General features: G+C 43.8%; 1 protein-coding gene across 1 annotated transcript in view; it reads left to right on the top strand.

Annotated features, from left to right (window-relative positions):
- Positions 1 to 6,172, top strand: part of LOC106561937 (leucine zipper protein 2) — a 178,259-nt gene extending 172,087 nt beyond the window's left edge. Inside the window, exon 12 of the mRNA XM_014126368.3 lies at positions 5,907 to 6,172. Coding sequence (XP_013981843.1) covers positions 5,907 to 6,011 — 105 coding nt within the window. The 3' untranslated portion in view covers positions 6,012 to 6,172. The remainder of the gene's footprint in view (positions 1 to 5,906) is intronic.
- Positions 6,173 to 26,818: the final 20,646 nt, after the last annotated feature.

The raw sequence follows: 26,818 nt of genomic DNA, 5'->3' as shown, positions 1-26,818 counted from the left end.
TCAGCATTCAATACCATAGTGTCCTCCAAGCTCATCAATAAGCTCAGGACCCTGGGACTGAACACTGATAGGCCGCCCCAGGTAGTGAGTGTAGGCAACAACACATCCGCCACGCTGACCCTTAACACTGGGGCACGACTCCAACATCATCATTAAGTTTGTCGATGACATGATGTTGGTAGGCCTGATCATCAACAATGATGAGACCGCCTATAAAGAGGAGGTCAGTGGTGCCAGGACAACAACCTCTCCCTCAACGTCAGCAAGACAAAGGAGCTGATCGTGGACTACAGGAAACAGAAGGTCTGGGCACACCCCCATCCACATCGACGAGACTGTAGTGGAGAGGGTTGAGAGCTTCAAGTTCCTTGGTGTCCACATCACTAAGAGAATTAACATGGTCTACACACACCAACACAGTGGTGAACAAGGCATGACAACGCCTCTTCCTCCTCAGGAGGCTAAAAAGATTTGTCATCGGCCCTCAGATCCTCAAAATGTTCTGCAGTGCATCATTGAGAGCATCTTGACTGGCTGTATCACCACCTGGTATGTCAACTGCTTGGCATCCAACCGCAAGGCGCTAGAGAAGGTAATGCGGACAGCCCAGTACATCACTGGGGCCAAGCTCCCTGCCATCCAGGACCTCTATACAAGGCAATGTAAAAGGACAGCCCTAAAAATTGTCAAAGTCTCCAGCCACCCAAGTCATAGACTGTTCTCTGCTACCGCACAGGAAGCGGTACCGATGCACCAAGTCTGGAACCAACAGGACCCTGAACAGCTTCTACCCCCAAGCCATAAGACTACTAAATATACTGCTCAACAAAAATAAAGGGAACACTTAAACAACACAATGTAACTCCAAGTCAATCACACTTCTGTGAAATGAAACTGTCCACTTAGGAAGCAACACTGATTGACAATACATTTCACATGCTGTTGTGCAAATGGAATAGACAACAGGTGGAAATGATAGGCAATTAGCAAGACACCCCCAATAAAGGAGTGGTTCAGCAGGTGGTGACCACAGACCACTTCTCAGTTCCTATGCTTCCTGGCTGATGTTTTGGTCACTTTTGAATGCTGGCGGTGCTTTCACTCTAGTGGTAGCATGAGACGGAGTCTACAACCCACACAAGTGGCTCAGGTAGTGCAGCTCATCCAGGATGGCACATCAATGCGAGCTGTGGCAAGAAGGTTTGCTGTGTCTGTCAGCGTAGTGTCCAGAGCATGGAGGCGCTACCAGGAGACAGGCCAGTACATCAGGAGACATGGAGGAGGCCGTAGGAGGGCAACAACCCAGCAACAGGACCGCTACCTCCGCCTTTGTGCAAGGAGGAGCAGGAGGAGCACTGCCAGAGCCCTGCAAAATGACCTCCAGCAGGCCACAAATGTGCATGTGTCTGCTCAAACAGTCAGAAACAGACTCCATGAGGGTGGTATGAGGGCCCGACGTCCACAGGTGGGGGTTGTGCTTACAGCCCAACACCGTGCAGGACGTTTGGCATTTGCCAGAGAACACCAAGATTGGCAAATTCGCCACTGGCACCCTGTGCTCTTCATAGATGAAAGCAGGTTCACACTGAGCACATGTGACAGACGTGACAGAGTCTGGAGACGCCGTGGAGAACGTTCTGCTGCCTGCAACATCCTCCAGCATGACTGGTTTGGCGGTGGGTCAGTCATGGTGTGGGGTGGCATTTCTTTGGGGGGCCGCACAGCCCTCCATGTGCTCGCCAGAGGTAGCCTGACTGCCATTAGGTACCGAGATGAGATCCTCAGACCCCTTGTGAGACCATATGCTGGTGCGGTTGGCCCTGGGTTCCTCCTAATGCAAGACAATGCTAAACCTCATGTGGCTGGAGTGTGTCAGCAGTTCCTGCAAGAGGAAGGCATTGATGCTATGGACTGGCCCGCCAGTTCCCCAGACCTGAATCCAATTGAGCACATCTGAGACATCATGTCTCGCTCCATCCACCAACGCCACGTTGCACCACAGACTGTCCAGGAGTTGGCGGATGCTTTAGTCCAGGTCTGGGAGGAGATCCCTCAGCAGACCATCCACCACCTCATCAGGAGCATGCCCAGGCATTGTAGGGAGGTCATACAGGCACGTGGAGGCCACACACACTACTGAGCCTCCTTTTGACTTGTTTTAAGGACATTACATCAAAGTTGGATCAGCCTGTAGTGTGGTTTTCCACTTTAATTTTGAGTGTGACTCCAAATCCAGACCTCCATGGGTTGATAAATTGGATTTCCATTGATTATTTTTGTGTGATTTTGTTGTCAGCACATTCAACTATGTAAAGAAAAAAGTATTTAATAAGATTATTTCATTCATTCAGATATAGGATGTTATTTTAGTGTTCCCTTTATTTTTTTGAGCAGTGTAGTTAACCGAATAGTTACCCAGACTATCTACGTTGACCCGCTTTGCACTAACTCGTTCGACTCATCACATAAGCTGCTGCTACTGTTTATCTATCCTGTTGCCTAGTCACTTTACCCCTATCTATATGGACATATCTACCTCAATTACCTCCTACCCCTGTACATCGACTCGGTACTGGTACCCTGTGTATATAGCCAAGTTATCGTTACTCATTATGCATTTATTCCTTGTGTTATTATTTTTATATATGTTTCTCTCACATTGTTGGGAAGGGCCCTTAAGTAAGCATTTCACTGTTAGTCTACACCTGTTGTTTACAAAGCATGTGACAAATACCATTTTATTTTATTTAATTTTAGCCAGTTTGCTACAGCATAAAAATAATCCTGCAGCAAGAGGAAATGTGAATTATTGTGTGGATTAAAATTAATGGAAATTTTTGTAGGGGTTGATACATGTTTTGTAAGGGAAAATCAAGTCTGAAATGTCAAAGTGGAAATTATAAACTTCAAAAGCTTTTGTTAAACCTCAAATACACTGCAACAGGGTGATAAAATGAAGATCCTGCACAAATATGTTGTTTGTTTGTATTGGCTTTACTTCAGGCAATGAAAGGCTTGGCCACTAACAGAAAGTGTGATGCAGAACTCACCAAGCCTCAAGGAATCCAGAAAAAAAAAAATGTATTTTTAACCTTTACATAACTAGACAAGTCAGTTAAGAACAAATTCTTATTTACAATGACAGCCTACCCCAGCGACGCTGGGCCATTTGTGTGCTGCCCTATGGGACTCCCAATCACAGCTGGATGTGATCCAGCCTGGATTTAAACCAGGGACTGCCGTGGCACCGCTTTCACTGAGTAGCAGTGCCTTAGACCACTACGCCACTCGGGAGCCCAATGTGATGTTGGTTAACAGTAAACAGATGCTAGCTGACATTATTTCATCATCTCATCTCTATAGAGCTGTTGCCTATGCGGTCTGACAAAATAAAAAATTGTATTAGTAAGGAACACTTTTATGACTACTGAATACCAACTATCAATAACTTCGATCCAAGTATTTTCAGGTACTAACACCCTGCAAAGCAACTGCTCTCTATCCCTCTCGATCGTGCATTCTTCTCTCCGCCTCCGTGCCCACACAGACCGGACAAGTAGGCGCGCAATAGATTATGGTCATTGTAGTTAATTATCACATTTTCTGCGCTAAAACTACAGTACCAGTCAAAAGTTTGGACACACCTACTCATTCCGAGTTTTTCTTTATTTTTACTATTTTCTACAGTGTAGAATATTAGTGAAGACGTAAAAAATATGAAATAACACATATGGAATCATGTAGTAACCACAAAAGTGTTAAACAACATATATTTTATATTTGAGATTCTACAAAGTAGCCACGCTTTGCCTTGATGACAGCTTTGCACTCTTGGCATTCTCTCAAACAGCTTCATGAGATGGAATGCATTTCAATTAACAAAAGTTAATTTGTGAAATGTCTTTCCTTTTTGGTGCGATTGAGCCAATCATTTGTGTTGTGACAAGGTAGGGGGTGGTATACAGCAGATAGCACTATTTGGTAAAAGACCAAGTCCATATTATGGCAAGAACAGCTCAAATAAGCAAAGAGAAATGACAGTCCATCATTACTTTAAGACATGAAGGTCAGTCAATCCGGAACATTTCAAGAACTTTGAAAGTATCTTCAAGTGCAATCACAAAAACCATCAAGTGCTATGATGAAACTGTCTCCCATGAGGACTGCCACAGGAATGGAAGACCCAGAGTTACTTCTGCTGCAGAGGATAAGAGAGTAAGAGTGAGAGTTACCAGCCGCAGAAATTGCAGCCAAAAAAAATGATTCAGAGTTCAAGTAACAGACACATCTCCACATCAACTGTTCAGAGGAGACTACGTGAATCAGGCCTTCATGGTCGAATTGCTGCAAAGAAACCACTACTAAAGGACACCAATAAAAAGAAGAGACTTGCTTGGGCCAAGAAACACAATGGATATTAGGCCGGTGGAAATCAGTCCTTTGGTCTGATGAGTCCAAATTTGAGATTTTTGGTTCCAACCGCTGTGTCTGTGAGATGCAAAGTAGGTGAACGGATGATCTCTGCATGTGTGGTTCCCACCGTGAAGCACGGAGGAGGAGGTGTGATGGTGCTTTGCTGTGATTAATTTAGAATTCAAGGCACACTTAACCAGCATGGCTACCACAGCATTCTGCAGTGATACGCCATCTCATCTGGTTTGCTCTTAGTGTGACTATCATCTGTTTTTCAACAAGACAATGACCCAACACACCTCCAGGCTATGTGAGGGCTATTTGACCAAGAAGGAGAGTGATGGAGTGCTGCATCAGATGACCTAGCCTCCACAATCACCCAACCTCAACCCAATTGAGATGGTTTGGGATGAGTTGGACCGCAGAGTGAAGGAAAAGCAGCCAACGAGTGCTCAGCATATGTGGGAACTCCTTCAAGACTGTTGGAAAAGCATTCCAGGTGAAGCTGGTTGAGAGAATGCCAAGAGTGTGCAAAGCTGTCATCAAGGCAAAGGGTGGCTATTTTAAGAATCTGAAATATAAACTACATTTTGACTTTTTTGGTTACTACATGATTCCATATGTGTTATTTCATAGTTTTGATGTCTTCACTATTATTCTACAATGTAGAAAATAGTAAAAAATAAAGAAAAACCTTGAATGAGTACGTGTGTCCAAACTTTTTTCTGGTACTGTATGTAGAATATTAGCCTGTTGGAAACTACAACCCCCTACTACATTGCACATTTCGGGCTGGATCTAATTAATCTCTAGAGAAACTGCGTATTCAGCTCAACAACAAAAAAATGAACAAAATGGAATTCAAAAATGTAACTAATGTTGGTCAATTAGTTGTTTAAAAACGAAAAATAACATTCATTTTGGTTAAAGCTCAACTCTTGTTATTATATCAATATTTGTACATAAAAGCGTTTCCACCAGCATTTCTCGCATAATTAATTTAACCGACACAAAAAGATCTCACCATGGCGAACTAACAAATTATCTGTCTGCGTTTATTAAATTGTACCGAAACTAGCTGTTTCTATCACAGCTGTCATTTTTTTTATACGGTATGATTTTACTTGCATAAAAACTGGATGGAAACGTAGTTATAATCACACAATATTTTACATACAGCAGCTTTTTAAAGGACAGCTTCAAGTTTTATGTTTTGCCATGGAAAAAATATTGCAACACTGGTATTGTCCCAGCCCTAGGTGGGTGTGGAGTGTATATTTCCAGTAAAAGGGATAGGCTAATCAACATGAGTGTGAAGTAAGATTGCAGTATTGTTAAAGTAATACTGCTGTATTGTTCAAGTAATGCTGCTGTATTGTTAGTACTGCTGTCATCAATCCAGTATTGTTTATGTACAGTAGCCCATTGTTTCACTGTTTCTCTGCCACTGTTGTTGATGAGCTATACATTCTTGTCTTTTGTATTGTCAACAGCAAAGGCCTGCAGCGCAGATTGGAAAATCACATGCCAAGCCCTCAGATGACAGGGAGGAAGTAGAGGGAGGCAGCAAAAACACAAAACTACACAAAAACAACTGAATGGATGGGATATCTCAGGAGATGCAGAAAACCTGCGTTACCTTGAGATCTTTTCAGAGCACATACTTGTGCCCACACACACACACACACACACACACACACACACACACACACACACACACACACACACACACACACACACACACACACACACACACACACACACGCAAAAGAGACACAGGAATTGTTGAACAAAAACAAACTTCTCAACCATGAAATGTTACAATTTTTCGATTGAAAACCTGCATAATAAAATGGCATGCATTCTAGACTTCTTTTAAAGGTAGCAATGGCACTGGTAACTTGTTTTATGATTGTTCATTGTTTTTCTTTTCAGAGCGAGGACACTACTTTCTACAGTAAATGTGTGTTATTTCTAAATAAATCCCTTTGCACTGGTAAGGTCATGATATTCTGTAATATAAGTACTCCCATTAACAAAAACTGCTGTAACACCAAACTTACAAAAATGGTTTGTCACTCATTGTAGCAAGGTTAATTTACTATCTCCTCCATATTTTGAAGTATATAGGCTCTCAAGTTGGCTGGCCAACTTCTTTCAACATGTAATATTTCAGAGCTCTTTCTGCCTTTAACATGCTAGAGGTGAAGAGCCAAAGACTCACAATGAGTCGTCTCCCTGAGAATGTGCCATGCACTGAGTAGTTACTCCTAGATACATTTATCTGTGTTATTTGACCTTTCTTTCAATAAACTGTGATTTTCAGTAAATTTGTGAAGATTAAATGGATATTTGTGGAGAAAATGAATCGACTGGTCTATTTTTAACCTATAGTTGGAAGAACTATTTACAAAATGTAGACCTTATGCCACATCAGTAAAAATGTATCACACCCTTTTAAGTACAGTATAAATGCAGCATAGGTAGCCGGAAGTGTAAGGGGAGAATCAAAGAATATATTTCAGTTTGCTTGCCAATATAATATGTGTATAACAAATGACGTGTTAATTACAGAAAATTCAACTAGGCACCACACCTATATACTTTTTTTTTAGGCCAAGGGTATTTATAATGTTATTGCATAAGGTCAATGAAATGTAAACAAGGACCTGAAGAAAATACTGCAACTGATATTTTCTTTGTGTTTTGTGTGAGGTTAAAACAAAACAAACCTTAGCCATTGAAGCAAATACTTACTCTTTTGTTGCTGTACACCAAAATATATATTTTTATTCAAGTTATGTTCACTCCAGCATTGACAGTTGCATACTAATTCAGTATGGAAGAAATCTCAAAGGAGGACCGATAATAATTCTTCCAGACTTTATAAAGGAGCAGAGTTAAAAAGAAAAGTAAAGCAGTCCAGTATTTAATCAGTCTTGGGGTGATTTTTTTTTAGCTAGGCTATGTTTGGCTGGTTAATATAACCGGAACGTAATGATTCATAAAAATACTGCTTATAATATGCTAATACCGCTACCATTCCACCATTATTGGGCTACCATCATCGCCTTTTTTAGCATATCCATGACCAATGACATTAGCGACAACATGCGCCAGATACCCTATTTTACTTTCTCAAATTAATAAAAACAAGACAGCAATGAAGCTAGAGCTATTAAATCATTAGGAATCCATTTAAATATAATTTTGGGGGGCTCATTTAAAAGTGAACAGATTGTGGGGAGTCTATTGTTGACATGATACAACATCAGTCATGGATCTGTTATGAATGTATGTGTGTCCCTTTAAATGAAGTAGAATGATACACAGCAGATGTGTTGTGAATGTCAAAAGGTGTGTAATTTGAAATGATAGCAAAGCTTTGCTTTTTTTTTAAATTACACACCTTTATAAAGCAACCTACATGTTTCAATAGCAGTGTCATGAACTACTGTGTAATTTAGGAGTGGGTCCCGAAGAAATTTTAAATTGGCTTACAGCTGTCAATGAAATGTAATAAAGAAAATACATTCATCATTCAAATAGCAATGACATTAACCCTTATGATACATAAGTACGTAAGTATGTTACAGGCTTTGTTTTTTTGTCTGTTCTCAGGCAAATCCAGTAGGTGTCCATGGTGGGGATCTTTTAAGACCCAACTGGAGTTGTTGGCCAGCACTCAGTAGCCCCCCCCCCCCCCCCCCCCCCCCGCGCCCTTCAGAACCCATTTTAAAACTCCACCTGTTTCATTTTGGTTATCAATAAGTTATTGATTAGTTCCCTTTTTCTGCTGAGCACCCCAAAAAAAAGTTGGGAACATGACAGTATGCATAAGTAAGTATATAGTTAGTTAGTTAGTTGTAAGTAATTGTGATACTGGACATAGTAGGCCTACTGTATCACAGCTTTTTTAAATACTTTTTTTATTCCTTCCCTGTGATACTTGGTACAGTCAGCAGGATCCGAGTGTGACCGAGCAGGAAAATATGGGATCTCTAATCCTTCTTTGTGGCATGTTATAGCATATCCCAGTGGGCTAGTGGATAGCTTTCCAACAAAGCAACAAGGGTGTTCCTCCCCATGATTTGGCTGGACAAGGATGGATTCCACGAGTGCTGAGGGCGAGAGGCAGTGCTGGTGTAACCATGTCGTTTCTAAGGAAACAAGAGCTGCAATTAGACGCTAAACAAAAGTAGCACATTCAGATTTCACTTTTCGGTCTCTCCCCATATCTATGTACTAATGTGGTAGTTATATAACAGATTGTTACATACTGTACCCTAGTACCTGTTATTCCTGTTTCCAGCATGCACAATAACAGAGATTGAACATTGAGTGATCTAATGCCCTGTTCTGGTTCTAACATTCATCTTTTGTCCTGATCTTGTTCACATTCTGATTGTGTAGACAATTAAAAGACTAGTTGTGGTCTGATTGTGATCAGGTCTTGACCACCTCCTGAGGAAGTCAGGCACGCATTGTGTCTTACAAGTGTGGACGGATCTGGACAGTGAAACCATTTCAAATCATCGTTATCCCACCTTCTTAAATCTTTGACAGGTGGCACCATTGACTTATGGCATCAATATGTGTCTTCAAATAAATAAATAATATTATTTTGAAAGAATAACTGTCAAATAACTTGCATACAGGGAGGGAACAGGAAATGGGGTCACAATGCAGTCACTGTGGACGGATATGAGACACGTGTAGACATATTTCTGAAAATGTGGGTACAATCAGAATGTGGGCAAGATCAGGACAAAGGATGTATAAACAAGGCTTAGCAATGTAATTTTAGGTGGTCGCTTAGACACAATTGTAGTAAATGCAATGCAATACAAATGTTCATACAAAAGTGTAATTACACAAACTGAAAACAGGTATGACTGTTGTGGGTACTATGTAATAATTACACCATAACTACTTTTGTATTATTTGTGTTAAAGGAGACTTTACGGTGCCACTTCAAGATAAGAGTCCCCACAATCTATGTGGCAGTATTGTGGGCACTTCTATCTGGCAGACAGCCAACTGTCAAAATGACACACACTGTTCAAGAATCTTTCGGCCATATTGTGAAATTTTTAAGTTCCTTACACAATAGAAAATTGAAGGGATGCCCGCATTAGATATTGAAGGTCAGCAGTAATATCCGTGTGAACAGCATTCGGTACACTAGACACACAACCCAATTAAACACTCACATTAATTACACAGCTTCCCTCAGCTCCTTTTTTTGTACTTCAGCTGTCAGTTGATACTCAAACTAGGCACGCATGAGCAATTGCAAAATCTTTAAACATAGTGTGCCGGAGAGTGTGGGGAGATTGCTGACTTCATCCACTATTTATTCACTGTTTTTTAAGCTAAGCTTAATGGACTGAGAGGGCAAATGATTCAATTGGGAGGATGGGTAGGTGGGTGTATCATACATTCACTATCAACTCCCACTTGTTCACATTAACAGCAGATCAAATTGTATGTGTGTGGATTTGTGTTGTGCATTGCCCTTGGCATGGCTAAACAAAGGTTGTGAAAGGTAATGAAGCATGTTGAGCTTTTCCCTTCAATTTGTCCAATTTGTATTGCTTTGATTTCTCTCCATGTGTTTTGCTAGAGAGGAACAATTATTGTACTTTGAGAACCATACTGTAGTTTAGTGAAAAACATTTGACAGGTTTAAAAAAAAAATACAGTTTACCAATTCACACAATTTGATTACATTTTCAACGAAATCTGAATGAACTCGTCAGTATCCTTACAGGGATTTAAATGGCGTTGTTGTGTTTGTACCTTTTTATACAGCGGGTAAATTGTCACGTCCTGACCAGTAATAGGGGTTATTTGTTATTATAGTTTGGTCAGGATGTGGCAGGGGGTGTTTGTTTCATGTGGTTTGGGCTATGTATTTAGGTAGAGGGGTATTTGTTTTATATGGTTTGGGGTGTGTGTGTATGTAGAGGGGTGTTGGATTTATGTGTTCCGGGGGGTGTTTGGTTTATGTTCTTGTTTTGTATTCTAGGGTTTCTATGTTGTGTATTTCTTTGTTGGCCTGGTGTGGCTCTCAATCAGGAACAGCTGTACATTGTTGTTTCTGATTGAGAGTCATACTTAGGGAGCCTGTTTTCCACCTGTCCCTTTGTGGGAGATTGTTTTTGCACTGCTGTGTATAGTCTGCGAAACTGTCGTACTGTCGTTCTTTGTTTATTGTTTTTTCGTGTTCACTTTACAAATTAAAGTAAATATGAGCACTCAATCCGCTGCGTATTAGTCCGATACGGATTTCTCCTTATCAGAATACGAAGCTTATGACATAAATCTAATCCTGAATGCTGATTGGTTAAAACAACATTCCAGACGGTGTCTATTCCACAAGTTACCATCGGCTAAATCTATGACATTAAAATGCTTATTTACTCTGTTCCATCTGACTGCATAATCCGCTGTCTCATCAGCCCAGCCAGGCAATTTATAACCTTGATCTCCACTATAAAAAGTATCTAGACATTATCTCACATTTCTTTGAGACAACAGCAGAGATTTGAATAAACCTTCCTGTCTGTCTCTCCGACATTTGCAACATTGTTTCAATATTCAAATTCAATCTCCAACCTGTGCCATAGTAATGAATGTGTCGGGACGAGACAGACAGGCAGGCAGCGTTTCTCAGCCAGTCGAAATCATGAATCAGCTGGCATCATTTTATGGATGGCAATGTTTAAAATAGACCTAGCTTGTGCATCACTATGACTGGCTACCAGAGGATTATCTCCACCAAAAATCTGTCCCCACGAGATAAGCAGACCATTTTGCATGGAGGTCTGTGAGAGTGTGTCAAATTACGTGAAGCTTATTTGATCAAATAGATTCATATTTAGGTTGTTACAAATGTACTGATATATATGGACGCATGTGGCATTCGGTAACTGAGAAAAACAACTTAGTTATGCCTGTGGTTCACACACACATATCTGCCCTCTCATTGGTTAGAATGGTCCCACCTGACCTCGTCTCCTCCCGCCTGCCTTCAATCTTTAAGGACATGTATTGTCAATATATCTTGTCAACATAATAGATCATCTTTGGTATCGCTAGCGAACAACAGGAAACAAATCCGAGGCAGAGGCAGTTGAGAAAGAGAGACACCCGTTAATTTCCTTCTGGTCATGGTGGGGCCACTCTGGTCTGCTTATTGCCCCTGGCCGCGGAGGGGGTGCCCCAGAGCGAAACATCTCACTGGCATGTTTCACTCGGGCACACCCTCTGTGGGGCGAGGGCCATAAGCAAACAATGGTCCACTGCTCAGACGTTGCATGCATCAACCAATTGTTGCGTGCCATGTCAACAACTCTGTAATCAACTGACAGATTGCTATAACATTTCATGTGGTTGGCTGATACTTAAAATATTTATCAAGGTGTTGTAAGAGCTGTCAGGTGCCAGCAACATGCCACAAGTCACATATAGGGTGCGTACCACGGGTAAGGTAAGGCCACGCAACATCTGCTTTTTTTATGACCTTTATTTAACTAGACAAGTCAGTTAAGAACAAATTCTTATTTACAATGACGGCCTACCCCGGCAAAACGTGGACGACGCTGGGCCAATTGTGCGCCGCCCTATGGGACTCCCAATCACAGCCGGATGTGATGCAGCCTGGATTCAAAATAGGGACTGCAGTGACACCTCTTGCACTGAGATGCAGTGTCTTAGACCCCTGCGACACTCGGGAGCAGCGGTATCTGATATCCCCTGAAGCACTTGGTCCATTGCTCTTTGTTAGATGACTGGAACTGAGGCTATCCCGAAAACAAGAAGATTGTACTACAACAAGCCTTTGTGAGTTGATTGTCAAAAACTATTTTGACGATTCCTCAATTTCCATTTGTAAGTAAGCTTGCACTAGGTCTATCTTCGTGAAGCGTCCCACTCCTGATAGGAAGGCAAATACAGTTGAAGTCGGAAGTTTACATAGACTTAGGTTGGAGTCATTCAAACTCGTTTTTCAAACACTCCACAAATTTCTTGTTAACAAACTATAGTTTTGGCAAGTCGGTTAGGACATCCATTTTGTGCATGACACAAGTAATCTTTCCAACAATTGTTTACAGACAGATTATTTCACTGTATCACAATTCCAGTGGATCAGAAGTTTACATACACTAAGTTGACTATGACTTTAAACAGCTTTGAAAATTCCAGAAAATTATGTCATGGCTTTAGAAGCTTCTGATTGACTCAAATGATGTCAATTAGCCTATTGGAGGTGTACCTGTGGATGTATTTTAAGGCCTACCTTCAAACTCAGTGCCTCTTTGCTTGACATCATGGGAAAATCAAAAGAAATCAGCCAAGACCTCAGGTAAAAAATTGTAGACCTCCACAAGTCTGGTTCATCCTTGGGAGAAATTTCCAAATGAAGGTACCACGTTCATCTGTACAAACAATAGTACGCAAGTATAAACACCATGGGACCACGCAGCCATCATACCGCTCAGGAAGGAGACGCATTCTGTCTCTCAGAGATCAACGTACTTTGGTCCGAAAAGTACTAATCAATCCCAGAACAACAGCAAAGGACCCTGTGTAAGTATCTATATCCACAGTAAAACGGGTCCTATATCGACATAACCTGAAATGCCGCTCAGCAAGGAAGAAGCCACTGCTCCAAAACCTCCATAAAAAAAACAGACCATGATTTGCAACTGCACATGGGGACAAAGATCTTACTTTTTGGAGAAATGTCCTCTGGTCTGATGAAACAAAAATAGAACTGTTTGGCCATAATGACCATCGTTATGTTTGGAGGAAAAAGGGGGAGGCTTGCAAGCATCCCAACCATGAAGCACGGGGGTGGCAGCATCATGTTGTGGGGGTGCTTTGCTGTAGGAGGGACTGGTGCACTTCACAAAATAGATGGCATGATGAGGAAGGGAAACTGTGTGGATTTTTTGAAACAACATCTCAAGACATCAGTTAGGAAGTTAAAGCTTGGTCGCAAATGGGTCTTCCAAATGGACAATGACCAATGGCATACTTCCAAAGTTGTGGCAAAATGGCTCAAGGACAACAAAGTCAAGGTATTGGAGTGGCCATCACAAAACCCTGACCTCAATCCCATAGAAAATATGTGGGCAGAACTGAAAAAGCGTGTGCGAGCAAGGAGGCCTACAAACCTGACTCAGTTACACCTGCTCACTTATTGTGGGAAGCTTGTGGAAGGCTACCCGAAATGTTTGACCCAAGTTAAGCAATTTAAAGGCTAGCTGCTGTGTTTTGCCTTTGTAAAATGTACATTCATTTTTCCCAAATGAGAAACCTGTTCCACAGTGTGTGTTTTGAGCATCACTGTTGTCTTCTGTAGTGGTATTTTTGAAAAGAGTCTGTTGTAATCTGTCACTGAGATTACTGATAACGCTGACCTGGTGTCTATCTCCATTTATAAGTTGACTCCTGTCAGCTCTCTGGAGTAATCCATATTACTCTGCAGTCCGTTTCTGTAATGCTATGCAGTTCAAGGCATGACAGAGCATCTTTCTATGAGTTTGTGTTGCTTCCAGTTGAGTCTGACTCACTCTCAGTCACTTTTTGTACATTTGTAGTTTTGCTTTTCTCTCTATGCAATTTCTGTTTGCTTTGTGTGTGCTTTTTGTTTGCTTTACACACTCTCTCCTGCTTGTGGCATTTTATACAGTCTTTCTCTTTAAACCAGTGGTCACCAACCAAGATCACTTTGAGTCAAAATGCAGGCCGAGATCTACCACTAAGATGTTTTATTAAACATGACTTAAAAAAACGTAAGCCTACGCAACATTAACCTATTAAAACCAGTGTTGTAACAATGAGGTTTGTGCAGTAGGCTATAGGCTCAATACATTAGCACTGCATATTGGTTATTATTGAATTGCCCTGCCAAAGTTGTTCTTCTCAGACCATTTAACATTTATATTTCAAAACGTGAGGTATAAGATCTCACTGACAATAGATCGTTTGTTGTATTACTTGTGAGTCATGAAATATAACTATTTCTTTTTTACTGATCTGATGCGTGGATGGTGGAAGGAGGGGAGGGGGAGAGAGCGAGAGAGAGAGGCGGAGAGGCTGCCTCTCAATGTCCCTCAGCTCTTTTTCCCTCCTCTAACTGACCAAAAAGGGGACACCGTCTTCCAGCTGATGGCGAAACTCGAGTCGCCCTTCATTATTTCTGACTCATGCACCAATTCATGTTGTTATTGGTATGACCAGAGAACGAGAAATAGGCTACTCCTCAATATTAGAAAGACACAAGCCGCTAACAACAACGCAAGTCTATCAATACACTTTGTAGAGCAGGTGGATAGGAAGAAGGTGTTTTATGGCTTATAACATTTTTACATTTACATTTTAGTCATTTAGCAGACGCTCTTATCCAGAGCGACTTACAAATTGGTGCATTCACCTATAATATCCAGTGGAACAACCACTTTACAATAGTGCATCTAAATCTTTTACGGGGGGGGGGTTAGAAGGATTACTTTATCCTATCCCAGGTATTCCTTGAAGAGGTGGGGTTTCAGGTGTCTCCGGAAGGTGGTGATTGACTCCGCTGTCCTGGCGTCGTGAGGGAGCTTGTTCCACCATTGGGGTGCCAGAGCAGCGAACAGTTTTGACTGGGCTGAGCGGGAACTGTGCTTCCTCAGAGGTAGGGAGGCGAGCAGGCCAGAGGTGGATGAACGGAGTGCCCTTGTTTGGGTGTAGGGCCTGATCAGAGCCTGAAGGTACGGAGGTGCCGTTCCCCTCACAGCTCCGTAGGCAAGCACCATGGTCTTGTAGCGGATGCGAGCTTCGACTGGAAGCCAGTGGAGAGAGCGGAGGAGCGGGGTGACGTGAGAGAACTTGGGAAGGTTGAACACCAGACGGGCTGCGGCGTTCTGGATGAGTTGTAGGGGTTTAATGGCACAGGCAGGGAGCCCAGCCAACAGCGAGTTGCAATAATCCAGACGGGAGATGACAAGTGCCTGGATTAGGACCTGCGCCGCTTCCTGTGTGAGGCAGGGTCGTACTCTGCGAATGTTGTAGAGCATGAACCTACAGGATCGGGTCACCGGCTTGATGTTGGTGGAGAACGACAGGGTGTTGTCCAGGGTCACGCCAAGGCTCTTAGCACTCTGGGAGGAGGACACAAGGGAGTTGTCAACCGTGATGGCGAGATCATGGAACGGGCAGTCCTTCCCCGGGAGGAAGAGCAGCTCCGTCTTGCCGAGGTTCAGCTTGAGGTGGTGATCCGTCATCCACACTGATATGTCTGCCAGACATGCAGAGATGCGATTCGCCACCTGGTTGTCAGAAGGGGGAAAGGAGAAGATTAATTGTGTGTCATCTGCATAGCAATGATATGAGAGACCATGTGAGGATATGACAGAGCCAAGTGACTTGGTGTATAGCGAGAATAGGAGTGGGCCAAGAACAGAGCCCTGGGGGACACCAGTGGTGAGAGCACGTGGTGCGGAGACAGATTCTCGCCACGCCACCTGGTAGGAGCGACCTGTCAGGTAGGACGCGATCCAAGCGTGCGCGGTGCCGGAGATGCCCAGCTCGGAGAGGGTGGAGAGGAGGATCTGATGGTTCACGGTATCAAAGGCAGCAGATAGGTCTAGAAGGATGAGAGCAGAGGAGAGAGAGTTAGCTTTAGCAGTGCGGAGAGCCTCCGTGACACAGAGAAGAGCAGTCTCAGTTGAATGCCCAGTCTTGAAACCTGACTGATTAGGATCAAGAAGGTCATTCTGAGAGAGATAGCAAGAGAGCTGGCCAAGGACGGCGCGTTCAAGAGTTTTGGAGAGAAAGGAAAGAAGGGATACTGGTCTGTAGTTGTTGACATAGTAGGGATCGAGTGTAGGTTTTTTCAGAAGGGGTGCAACTCTCGCTCTCTTGAAGACGGAATGGACGTAGCCAGCGGTCAAGGATGCGTTGATGAGCGAGGTGAGGTAGGGGAGAAGGTCTCCGGAAATGGTCTGGAGAAGAGAGGAGGGGATAGGGTCAAGTGGGCAGGTTGTTGGGCGGCCGGCCGTCACAAGACGCGAGATTTCATCTGGAGAGAGAGGGGAGAAAGAGGTCAAAGCACAGGGTAGGGCAGTGAGAGCAGGACCAGCAGTGTCGTTTGACTTAGCAAACGAGGATCGGATGTCGTCAACCTTCTTTTCAAAATGGTTGACGAAGTCATCCGCAGAGAGGGAGGAGGGGGGGGGGGGAGGGGGAGGAGGATTCAGGAGGGAGGAGAAGGTAGCAAAGAGCTTCCTAGGGTTAGAGGCAGATGCTTGGAGTTTAGAGTGGTAGAAAGTGGCTTTAGCAGCAGAGACAGAAGAGGAAAATGTAGAGAGGAGGGAGTGAAAGGATGCCAGGTCCGCAGGGAGGCGAGTTTTCCTCCATTTCCGCTCGGCTGCCCGGAGCCCTGTTCTGTGAGCTCGCAGTGAGTCGTCGAGCCACGGAGCAGGAGGGGAGGACCGAGCCGGCCTGGAGGATAGGGGACAGAGGAAATCAAAGGATGCAGAGAGGGAGGAGAGGAGGGTTGAGGAGGCAGAATCAGGAGATAGGTTGGAGAAGGTTTGAGCAGAGGGAAGAGATGATAGGATGGAAGAGGAGAGAGTAGCGGGAGAGAGAGAGCGAAGGTTGGGACGGCGCAATACCATCCGAGTAGGGGGAGAGTGAGAAGTGTTGGATGAGAGCGAGAGGGAAAAGGATACAAGGTAGTGGTCGGAGACTTGGAGGGGAGTTGCAATGAGATTAGTGGAAGAACAGCATCTAGTAAAGATGAGGTCAAGCGTATTGCCTGCCTTGTGAGTAGGGGGGGGAAGGTGAGAGGGTGAGGTCGAAAGAGGAGAGGAGTGGAAAGAAGGAGGCAGAGAGGAATGAGTCGAAGGTAGACGTGGGGAGGTTAAAGTCACCCAGAACTGTGAGAGGTGAGCCATCCTCAGGAAAGGAACTTATCAAGGCGTCAAGCTCATTGATGAACTCTCCAAGAGAACCTGGAGGGCGATAAATGATAAGGATGTTAAGCTTGAAAGGGCTGGTAACTGTGACAGCTTGGAATTCAAATGAGGAGATAGACAGATGGGTCAGGGGAGAAAGAGAGAATGTCCACTTGGGAGAGATGAGGATTCCAGTGCCACCACCCCGCTGGCTCGATGCTCTAGGGGTATGCGAGAACACGTAGTCAGACGAGGAGAGAGCAGTAGGAGTAGCAGTGTTATCTGTGGTGATCCATGTTTCCGTCAGCGCCAGGAAGTCTAGGGACTGGAGGGTAGCATAGGCTGAGATGAACTCAGCCTTGTTGGCCGCAGACCGGCAGTTCCAGAGGCTGCCGGAGACCTGGAACTCCACGTGGGTCGTGCGCGTTGGGACCACCAGGTTAGAGTGGCAGCGGCCACGCGGTGTGGAGCGTTTGTATGGCCTGTGCAGAGGAGAGAGAACAGGGATAGGCAGACACATAGTAGACAAGCTACAGAAGAGGCTACGCTAATGCAAATGAGATTGGAGTGACAAGTGGACTACACGTCTCGAATGTTCAGGAAGTTAAGCTTACGTTGCAAAAATGTTATTGACTAAAATGATACAGTACTGCTGGCTGGTGGAGTAGGCTAGCTAGCAGTGGCTGCGATGTTGACTTTGAACGTGTAGCTGGCTAGGTAACCTCGGTAGTTTCAGTAAGTGTTGTTAGCTCTTTGCTGTAATCTGTTCGTTGACAGTGTGTCTCCAGTCATGTTTTGAGTCACACAGTAGTCAACGATCAACTTTGCTGTGGGCTCGAGAAAGCTGCAGACATGGTGCTCTAAGCTATCTGCCTAGTTAAATAAAGGTTAAATAACTAATATTCTGATTAGCCAGCGGTAGACCTATAGGTGCACTTGATTTGCTCTCTGGGCCCGCTGGGTAGGCTGAGTTTGTACCTTCAGACACATGAAAATGGTTCAAAATGGGGGAACTTCGACTACCCGGGGCACAGGGCAGCTGAATCAAATGCACCTACCCCAAACAGCGCAAAAAAAGACACAAATAGGAATGCTTTTTACAGGAATGTTTGGCGATCAACTAGGAAAGCCTTGGATATTGACAAGTCGAGTGCAATCTACCGGTTGTTGACCACTGATTTAAACCAAAAGTAATTTGCATCATGTGATGTCTTGCCACAGGGAAAACATGTTTCTCGCTTTATATTTTAAATGACATTTTATTTGTTACCACATTCAAGTCCTTTCTTTGCTATTCAGATGCATCCTTTGCTGCGCTCACCATTGAAATTGTAATGTTCAGTGCACGTCCTAATGTCAAGTCCTTTTCTGTTAGCAACCTCTTTTGTATGCTTTCTCTTTACAGGCCGCATACAAGCGTGTCCCTCAATGCATGTAACAGCCCTGCGCTAAATTGACAATATTCAGATATTTTCCTCAGCTCTGCAATGTATTCTGATATGGTCTCACTTTTTGACCGGCTCCGTTTATGGAATCAGAATTTCTCTGCTATTACCAAAGGTTTTGGGCTTAAATGGTTTTGTAATGTGTCAACAATATCTTTGAATGATTTGTCGGCTGGCTTTTCTGGTGTAAACAAGCTGCGTAGCAAGCTGTATGTCTTTGCAACCAAAACGTTTAGCACAACAGACACTTTCTTCCCATCAGCCACATTGTTAACGTCACAAACAAGTTCCACTCTTTCAATGTAGGTTGCCCAATAGTTCCAATATATCCCAGCATTTGTAAGTGTTTTCACACCCAAACAATTCAAGCTTCTACTTTTAAAAATCCACCTTTCCAGAAACAAGTCTCTCACCATTGCCGCTTGCTATAGACCACCCTCTGCCCCCAGCTGTGCCCTGGACACCATATGTGAATTGATTGCCCCCCATCTATCTTCAGAGCTCGTGCTCCTAGGTGACCTAAACTGGGACATGCTTAACACCCCGGCCATCCTACAATCTAAGCTTGATGCCCTCAATCTCACACAAATGATCAATGAACCTACCAGGTACAACCCCAAATCCGTAAAAACGGGCACCCTCATAGATATCATCTTAACCAACTTGCCCTCCAAATACACCTCTGCTGTTTTCAACCAAGATCTCAGCGATCACTGCCTCATTGCCTGCATCCGCAATGGGTCTGCGGTCAAACGACCACCCCCATCACTGTCAAATGCTCCCTAAAACACTTCAGCGAGCAGGCTTTTCTAATCAACCTGGCCGGGGTATCCTGGAATGATATTGACCTCATCCCGTCAGTAGAGGATGCCTGGTTATTCTTTAAAAGTACCTTCCTCACCATTAAATAAGCATGATGTCACGTCCTGACCAGTAAAAGCGGTTGTTTGTTATTGTAGTTTGGTCAGGGCGTGGCAGGGGGTGTTTGTTTAGTGTGTTTCGGGGTTTATGTTCTATGTTTTCTAGTTCTATGTGGTTTTTCTAGTTTTTCTATTTCTATGTTAGTTTTGTCAATGACCTCCAATCAGAGGCAGCTGTTTGTTGTTATCTCTGATTGGAGGCCATATTAAGTTGTGTGTGTTTTCACTTGTGTTTGTGGGTGGTTGTTTCCTGTTTAGTCTGAGCACCTTACGGGACTGTTTTCGTCGTTTGTTTTGTGTAAGTGTTTTGTTTTTCCTTCAATAAAAGAAGATGATAAATATACCCGCTGCATTTTGGTCGACCTACAATGACGGCCGTTACAGAACCACCCACCAAAGAAGGACCAAGCAGCGGAGGAGGGAGCAACAGAGGAGCTACTTGGAGTCGTGGACATGGGAGGAGATATCCTGTTGGGGCTAGGGGGCAGTATGTTCACGGCCGGATGAAAAATGTACCCTATTTAAACAGGTTACTACTCCGGCCCAGAAAATAGAATATGCATATTATTAGTAGATGTGGATAGAAAACACTCTGAAGTTTCTAAAACTGTTTGAATGGTGTCTCTAAGTATAACAGAACTCATATGGCAGGCAAAAACCTGAGAAAAAATACAAGCAGGAAATGAAAATTTTGTGGCTGTACTATTTTCATGTCATTGCCAATAAAACACGCAGTGACAAAGGATTCATTTTGCACTTCCTATGGCTTCCACGAGATGTCAACGATCTTTATAAAGTTGTTTGAAGCGTCTATGTTGAACAGAGACCGAATGAGAAGGAAGGGAAGTTGACGTACCTGGGATGTCGTCACTTCATTATTGCGCGCACATGCGCGTTCATGTGAGGCGAGACATTTTTCAAAACGTGTTTCAAGACACAGGAGAGGTCGGGATGAAATTTTACTGATGTTTCACGTTAAAAATGGACCAAAAGATTGATGCTAAACAACGTTTGACATGTTTGAACGAACGTAAATACATTTTTCTTTTGACTTTTCGCCGTGACTTTTCCCTCCCGCGCCCTTCATTTTGAGTAGCCTACCGAACGCGCTAACAACACGGAACAGCATGGAGTTATTTGGACATAAATTATGAACTTCATCCAAAAAAACAACATTTGTTGTGGACCTGAGATTCCTGGAAGTGCCTTCTGATGAAGATTATTAACCTGTTGGGGGTAGGGGGCAGTATTTACACGGCCGGATAAAAAACGTACCCGATTTAATCTGGTTATTACTACTGCCCAGAAACTAGAATATGCATATAATTATTGGCTTTGGATAGAAAACACCCTAAAGTTTCTAAAACTGTTTGAATGGTGTCCGTGAGTATAACAGAACTCATATGGCAGGCAAAAACCTGAGAAGATTCTGTACAGGAAGTGCCCTCTCTGACCATTCTTTGAGCTTCTTGACTCTGTTTATTGAAGACTGAGGATCTTTGCTGTAACGTGACACTTCCTACGGCTCCCATAGGCTCTCAGAAGGCGGGAAAAAGCTGAATGATGTAATTCCAGCCCCAGGCTGAAACACATTAGCGCTTTTGGCAAGTGCTCTATCAGAGGACAATGGGCTGAGGCGCGTGTACGAGTCGACCCCATGTTTTTATTTTCTTTCGTCTTTGAACCTAAACACAGATTCCCGGTTGGAATATTATCGCTTTTTTACGAGAAAAATGGCATAAAAATTGATTTTAAACAGTGGTTGACATGCTTCGAAGTACGGTAATGGAATATTTTGAAATATTTTGTCATGAAATGCGTCGTGCGCGTCACCCTTCTTTACCATTCGGATAGTGTCTTGAACGCACGAACAAAACAGAGGATATTTGAACATAACTATGGATTATTTTGAACCAAACCAACATTTGTAATTGAAGTAGAAGTCCTGGGAGTGCATTCTGACGAAGACAGCAAAGGTAATAACATTTTTCTTATAGTAAATCTGATTTTGGTGAGTGCTAAACTTGGTGGGTGTCTAAATAGCTAGCCCTGTGATGCCGGGCTATCTACTGAGAATATTGCAAAATGTGCTTTCACCGAAAAGGACATAGCGAGTGCATAGAGGAGTTCTGTATCTATAATTCTTAAAATAATTGTTATGTTTTTTGTGAACATTTATCGTGAGTAATTTAGTAAATTCACCGGAAGTTTGCGGGGGGTATGCTAGTTCTGAACGTCACATGCTAATGTAAAAAGCTGGTTTTTGATATAAATATGAACTTGATTGAACAAAACATGCATGTATTGTATAACATAATGTCCTAGGGTTGTCATCTGATGAAGATCATCAAAGGTTAGTGCTGCATTTAGCTGTGGTTTGGGTTTATGTGACATTATATGCTAGCTTGAAAAATGGGTGTCTGATTATTTCTGGCTGGGTACTCTGCTGACATAATCTAATGTTTTTCTTTCGTTGTAAAGCCTTTTTGAAATCGGACAGTGTGGTTAGATTAACGAGAGTCTTGTCTTTAAAATGGTGTAAAATAGTCATATGTTTGAGAAATTGAAGTAATAGCATTTCTAAGGTATTTGAATAACGCGCCACGGGATTCAACTGGCTGTTGAGTAGGTGGGACGATTTCGTCCCGCCGACCCTAGAGAGGTTAAAGGTAAGGGAATATTGCTAATGTTATTTATGGTTTTAGATGATTCCAACATGGCAGCTATCTGTATAGCCTAGTGTATTTTTCTGACCAGAGTACTCAGATTATTGCAAAGTATGCTTTCCCAGTAAAGTCATTTTGAAATATGTCAATGCGGTTGCATTCTCCTGAATGCAACCGTTATTCTTTGAATAACAGTTTAATACTTTAACCACGTTTTATAATGAGTATTTTTTGTAAATTCACTGGCAGTTTTGGGGGAGACACATTTTCTCAACGACACGCGCCGATGTAAAATGCTGTTTTTAGATATAAATATGAACTTGATAGAACAAAAATGCATGTATTGTCTAACAAAATGTCCTAGGAGTGTCATCTGATGAAGATTGTCAAAGGTTAGTGCATAATTTTAGGTGGTTTTCTGCTTTTGGTGACGCCTGTCCTTGAATTGAAAATGGATGTGTGTACTTTTTTGGCTGTGTACTCTCCTAACATAATCTAACTTCATGCTGTCGCCGTAAAGCCTCTTTGAAAATCGGACAATGTGGTTCGATTAAGGAGATGTTTATCTTTTAAATGGTGTAAAATAGTTGATTGTTTGAGAAATTGAAATTATTAGATTTTTGATGTTTTGAATTTCCCGCCTTGCTAGCAATCCCATCAGTGGAATTAGGTTACCCTCGATCCCCAAGAGGATATTAGATGGTAAAGGACCATGGCACCAGGCTGGGGAGTACAAGCGCCCGAGGGAGGAGCTGGAGGCAGCTAAGGCAGAACGACGGAGGTATGAGGCATTATATCCTCCATTTCAGGAGGAGAGGAGGCAGCCCCCAAAATGTTTGGGGGGGGGGGCTTACGGGGAGTTTAGTTGAGTCAGGGGGAGCCCTGACCTAACTTCCCGGGCGTACAGGAGAGAGCCATGGAGCATAAAGGAGCCAGTCAAGGAATCAAGCGAGGAGCTTGACGCGAGATTCAGGAGAGAGGTACTGGCAGAAAGGGCACGAAGGAGCACCTGTGCTTATTATGGGGAGCGACGGATTAAGCAAGCACCATGTTATGCGGAGATACGCACGGTATCGCCAGTGCGCAGCTACTGCCCGGTGCGCTTGATGAAAGCTCCTCACAGGTGTCATGCTAGAGCCAGCATCGAGCCAGGACCAGTGATGCAAGTTGCAAGCATCGCCGGTGAGGGTTCATGGCCCAGTGTATCCTGTTCCTGCTCCTCATACTCTTCCTCTAGTGCACCTGCCCAGTCCAGTACGTCCTGTTCCTGCTCCTTGCACTAGCCTTGAGGTGCGTGTCAATAGTCTGGCGCCTCCAAAGCCAGCCCCACGCATCAGGCCTTCAGTGCGCCTGCCCAGCCCAGTACGTCCTGTTCCTGCTCCTCGCACTAGCCCTGTGGTGCGTGTCACTAGTCTGGCGCCTTCAAAGCCAGCCCCACGCATCAGGCCTTCAGTGCGCAGTCCCCGTCCAGAGCTTCCGGCGACAGTTCCCCGTCCAGAGCTTCCGGCGACAGTGCCCCGTCCAGAGCTTCCGGCGACAGTGCCCCGTCCAGAGCTTCCGGCGACAGTGCCCCGTCCACAGCTTCCGGCGACAGTGCCCCGTCCACAGCTTCCGGCGACAGTGCCCCGTCCACAGCTTCCGGTGACAGTTCCCCGTCCAGTGCTTCCAGTGACGTCCCACAGTCCGGAACCGGCAGAGACGGCCCACAGTCCGGAGCTGGCAGAGACGGCCCACAGTTCGGAGTTTTCTATTTCTATGTGGTTTTTCTAGTTTTCTATTTCTATGTTAGTTTTGTCAATGACCTCCAATCAGAGGCAGCTGTTTGTTGTTAAGTTTTGTGTGTTTTCACTTGTGGTTGTTTCCTGTTTAGTCTGAGCACCTTACGGGACTGTTTTCGTCATTTGTTTTGTGTAAGTGTTTTGTTTTTCCTTCAATAAAAGAAGATGATAAATATACCCGCTGCATTTTGGTCGACCTACAACAACGGCCGTTACACAGGCTCCATTCAAAAAATGTTGAACCAGGAACAGATATAGCCCTTGGTTCACTCCAGACCTGACTGCCCTTGACCAGCATAAAAACATACTGTGGCGTACTGCATTAGCATTGAATAGCCCCCGTGATATGCAACTTTTCAGGGAAGTTAGGAACAAATATACACAGGCAGTTAGGAAAGCTAAGGCTATCTTTTTCAAACAGAAATTTGCATCCTGTGGCACAAACTCAAAAAAGTCCTGGGACACAGTAAAGTTCACGGAGAATAAGAGCACCTTCTCGCTGCCCACTGCTCTGAGGCTAGGAAACACTGTCACCACCGATAAATCCACTATAATTGAGAATTTCAATAAGCATTTCTCTACGGCTGGCCATGCTTTCCACCTGGCTACTCCTACCCAGGTCAACTGTCCGGCACCCACCACAGCAACTCGCCCAAGCCTCCCCATTTCTCCTTCCTCCAAATCCAGATAGCTGATGTTCTGAAAGAGCTGCAAAATCTGGACCCCTACAAATCAGCCGGGCTAGACAATCTGGACCCTTTCTTTCTAAAATGATCTGCCGAAATTGTTGCAACCCCTATTACTAGCCTGTTCAACCTCTCTTTCGTAACGTCTGAGATTCCCAAAGATTGGAAAGCTGCCGCAATCATCCCCCTCTTCAAAGGGTGAGACACTCTAGACCCAAACTGCTACAGACCTATATCTATCCTACCCTGCCTTTCTAAGGTCTTCGAAAGCCAAGTTAACGAACAGATTACCGACCATTTCGAATCCCACTGTACCTTCTCCGCTATGCAATCTGGTTTCAGAGCAGGTCCTAAATCATATCATAACCCCCATCGATAAGAGACATTACTGTGCAGCCGTATTCATCGACCTGGCCAAGGCTTTCGACTCTGTCAATCACCACATTCTTAAATCGGCAGACTAAACAGCCTTGGATTCTCAAATGACTGCCTCGCCTGGTTCACCAACTACTTCTCTGATAGATTTCAGTGTGTCAAATCGGAGGGCCTGTTGTCTGGACCTCTGGCAGTCTCTATCGGGGTGCCACAGGGTTCAATTCTCGGGCCGACTCTCTTCTCTGTACACGTCAATGATGTCGCTCTTGCTGCTGGTGATTCCTTGATCCACCTCTACGCAGACGACACCATTCTGTATACTTCTGGCCCTTCTTTGGACACTGTGTTAACTAACCTCCAGACGAGCTTCAATGCCATACAACTCTCCTTCCATGGCCTCCAACTGCTCTTAAATGCAAGTAAAACTAAATGCATGCTCTTCAACCGATCGCTGCCCGCACATGCCCACCATCACTACTCTGGACGGTTCTGACTTAGAATATGTGGACAACTATAAATACCTAGGTGTCTGGTTAGACTGTAAACTCTCTTTCTAGACTCACATTAAGCATCTCCAATGCAAAATTAAATCTAGAATCGGCTTCCTATTTTGCAACAAAGCATCCTTCACTCATGCTGCCGAACATTCCCTCGTAAAACTGACCATTCTACCGATCCTCGACTTCGGCGATGTCATTTACAAAATAGCCTACAACACTCTACTCAACATATTGGATGCAGTCTATCACAGTGCCATCCGTTTTGTCACCAAAGCCCCATACACTACCCACTATTGCGACCTGTACACTCTCGTTGGCTGGCCTTCTCTTCATACTCGTCGCCAAACCCACTGGCTCCAGGTCATCTACAAGTCTCTGCTAGGTAAAGCCCCACCTTATCTCAGCTCACTGGTCACCATAGCAGCACCCACCTGTAGCACACGCTCCAGCAGGTATATCTCACTAGTCAAGCCAAAAGCCAATTCCTGCTTTGGCCGCCTTTCCTTCCAGTTCTCTGCTGCCAATGACTGGAACGAACTGCAAAAAAATAAATAAATAAATAAAAAAAAATCACTGAAGCTGGAGACTCATATCTCCCTCACTAGCTTTAAGCACCAGCTTTCAGAGCAGCTCTCAGATCACTGCACCTGTACATAGCCCATCTGTAAGTAGCCCATCTAACTACCTCATCCCCATACTGTATTCATTTATTTATCCTACTCCTTTGGACCCCAGTATCTCTATTTGCACATTAATCTTCTGCACATCAATCACTCCAGTGTTTAATTTGTATTGTCACGTCCTGACAAGTAAAAGGGGTTGTTTGTTATTGTAGTTTGGTCAGGGCGTGGCAGGGGGGTGTTTGTTTAGTGTGTTTCAGGGTTTTTGGTTTATGTTCTATTTCTGTGTGTTTATCTAGTTTTTCTATTTCTTTGTTGGGGTTTTGGAATGACCTCCAATTAGGTTGTCGTTACCTCTAATTGGAGGCCATATTTAAGTGGGTTAGTTCTCTTGTGTTTGTGGGTGGTTGTTTCCTGTTTAGTCTGTGCACCTTACGGGACTGTTTTCGTCGTTTGTTTTGT

This window comes from Salmo salar, chromosome 11, assembly GCF_965601325.2.
Source record: "Salmo salar chromosome 11, fSalSal1, whole genome shotgun sequence".
Taxonomy (NCBI): domain Eukaryota; kingdom Metazoa; phylum Chordata; class Actinopteri; order Salmoniformes; family Salmonidae; genus Salmo; species Salmo salar.
Note: the sequence above shows the minus strand (reverse complement) of the source record. Positions and strands in the feature narration are given on the sequence as shown.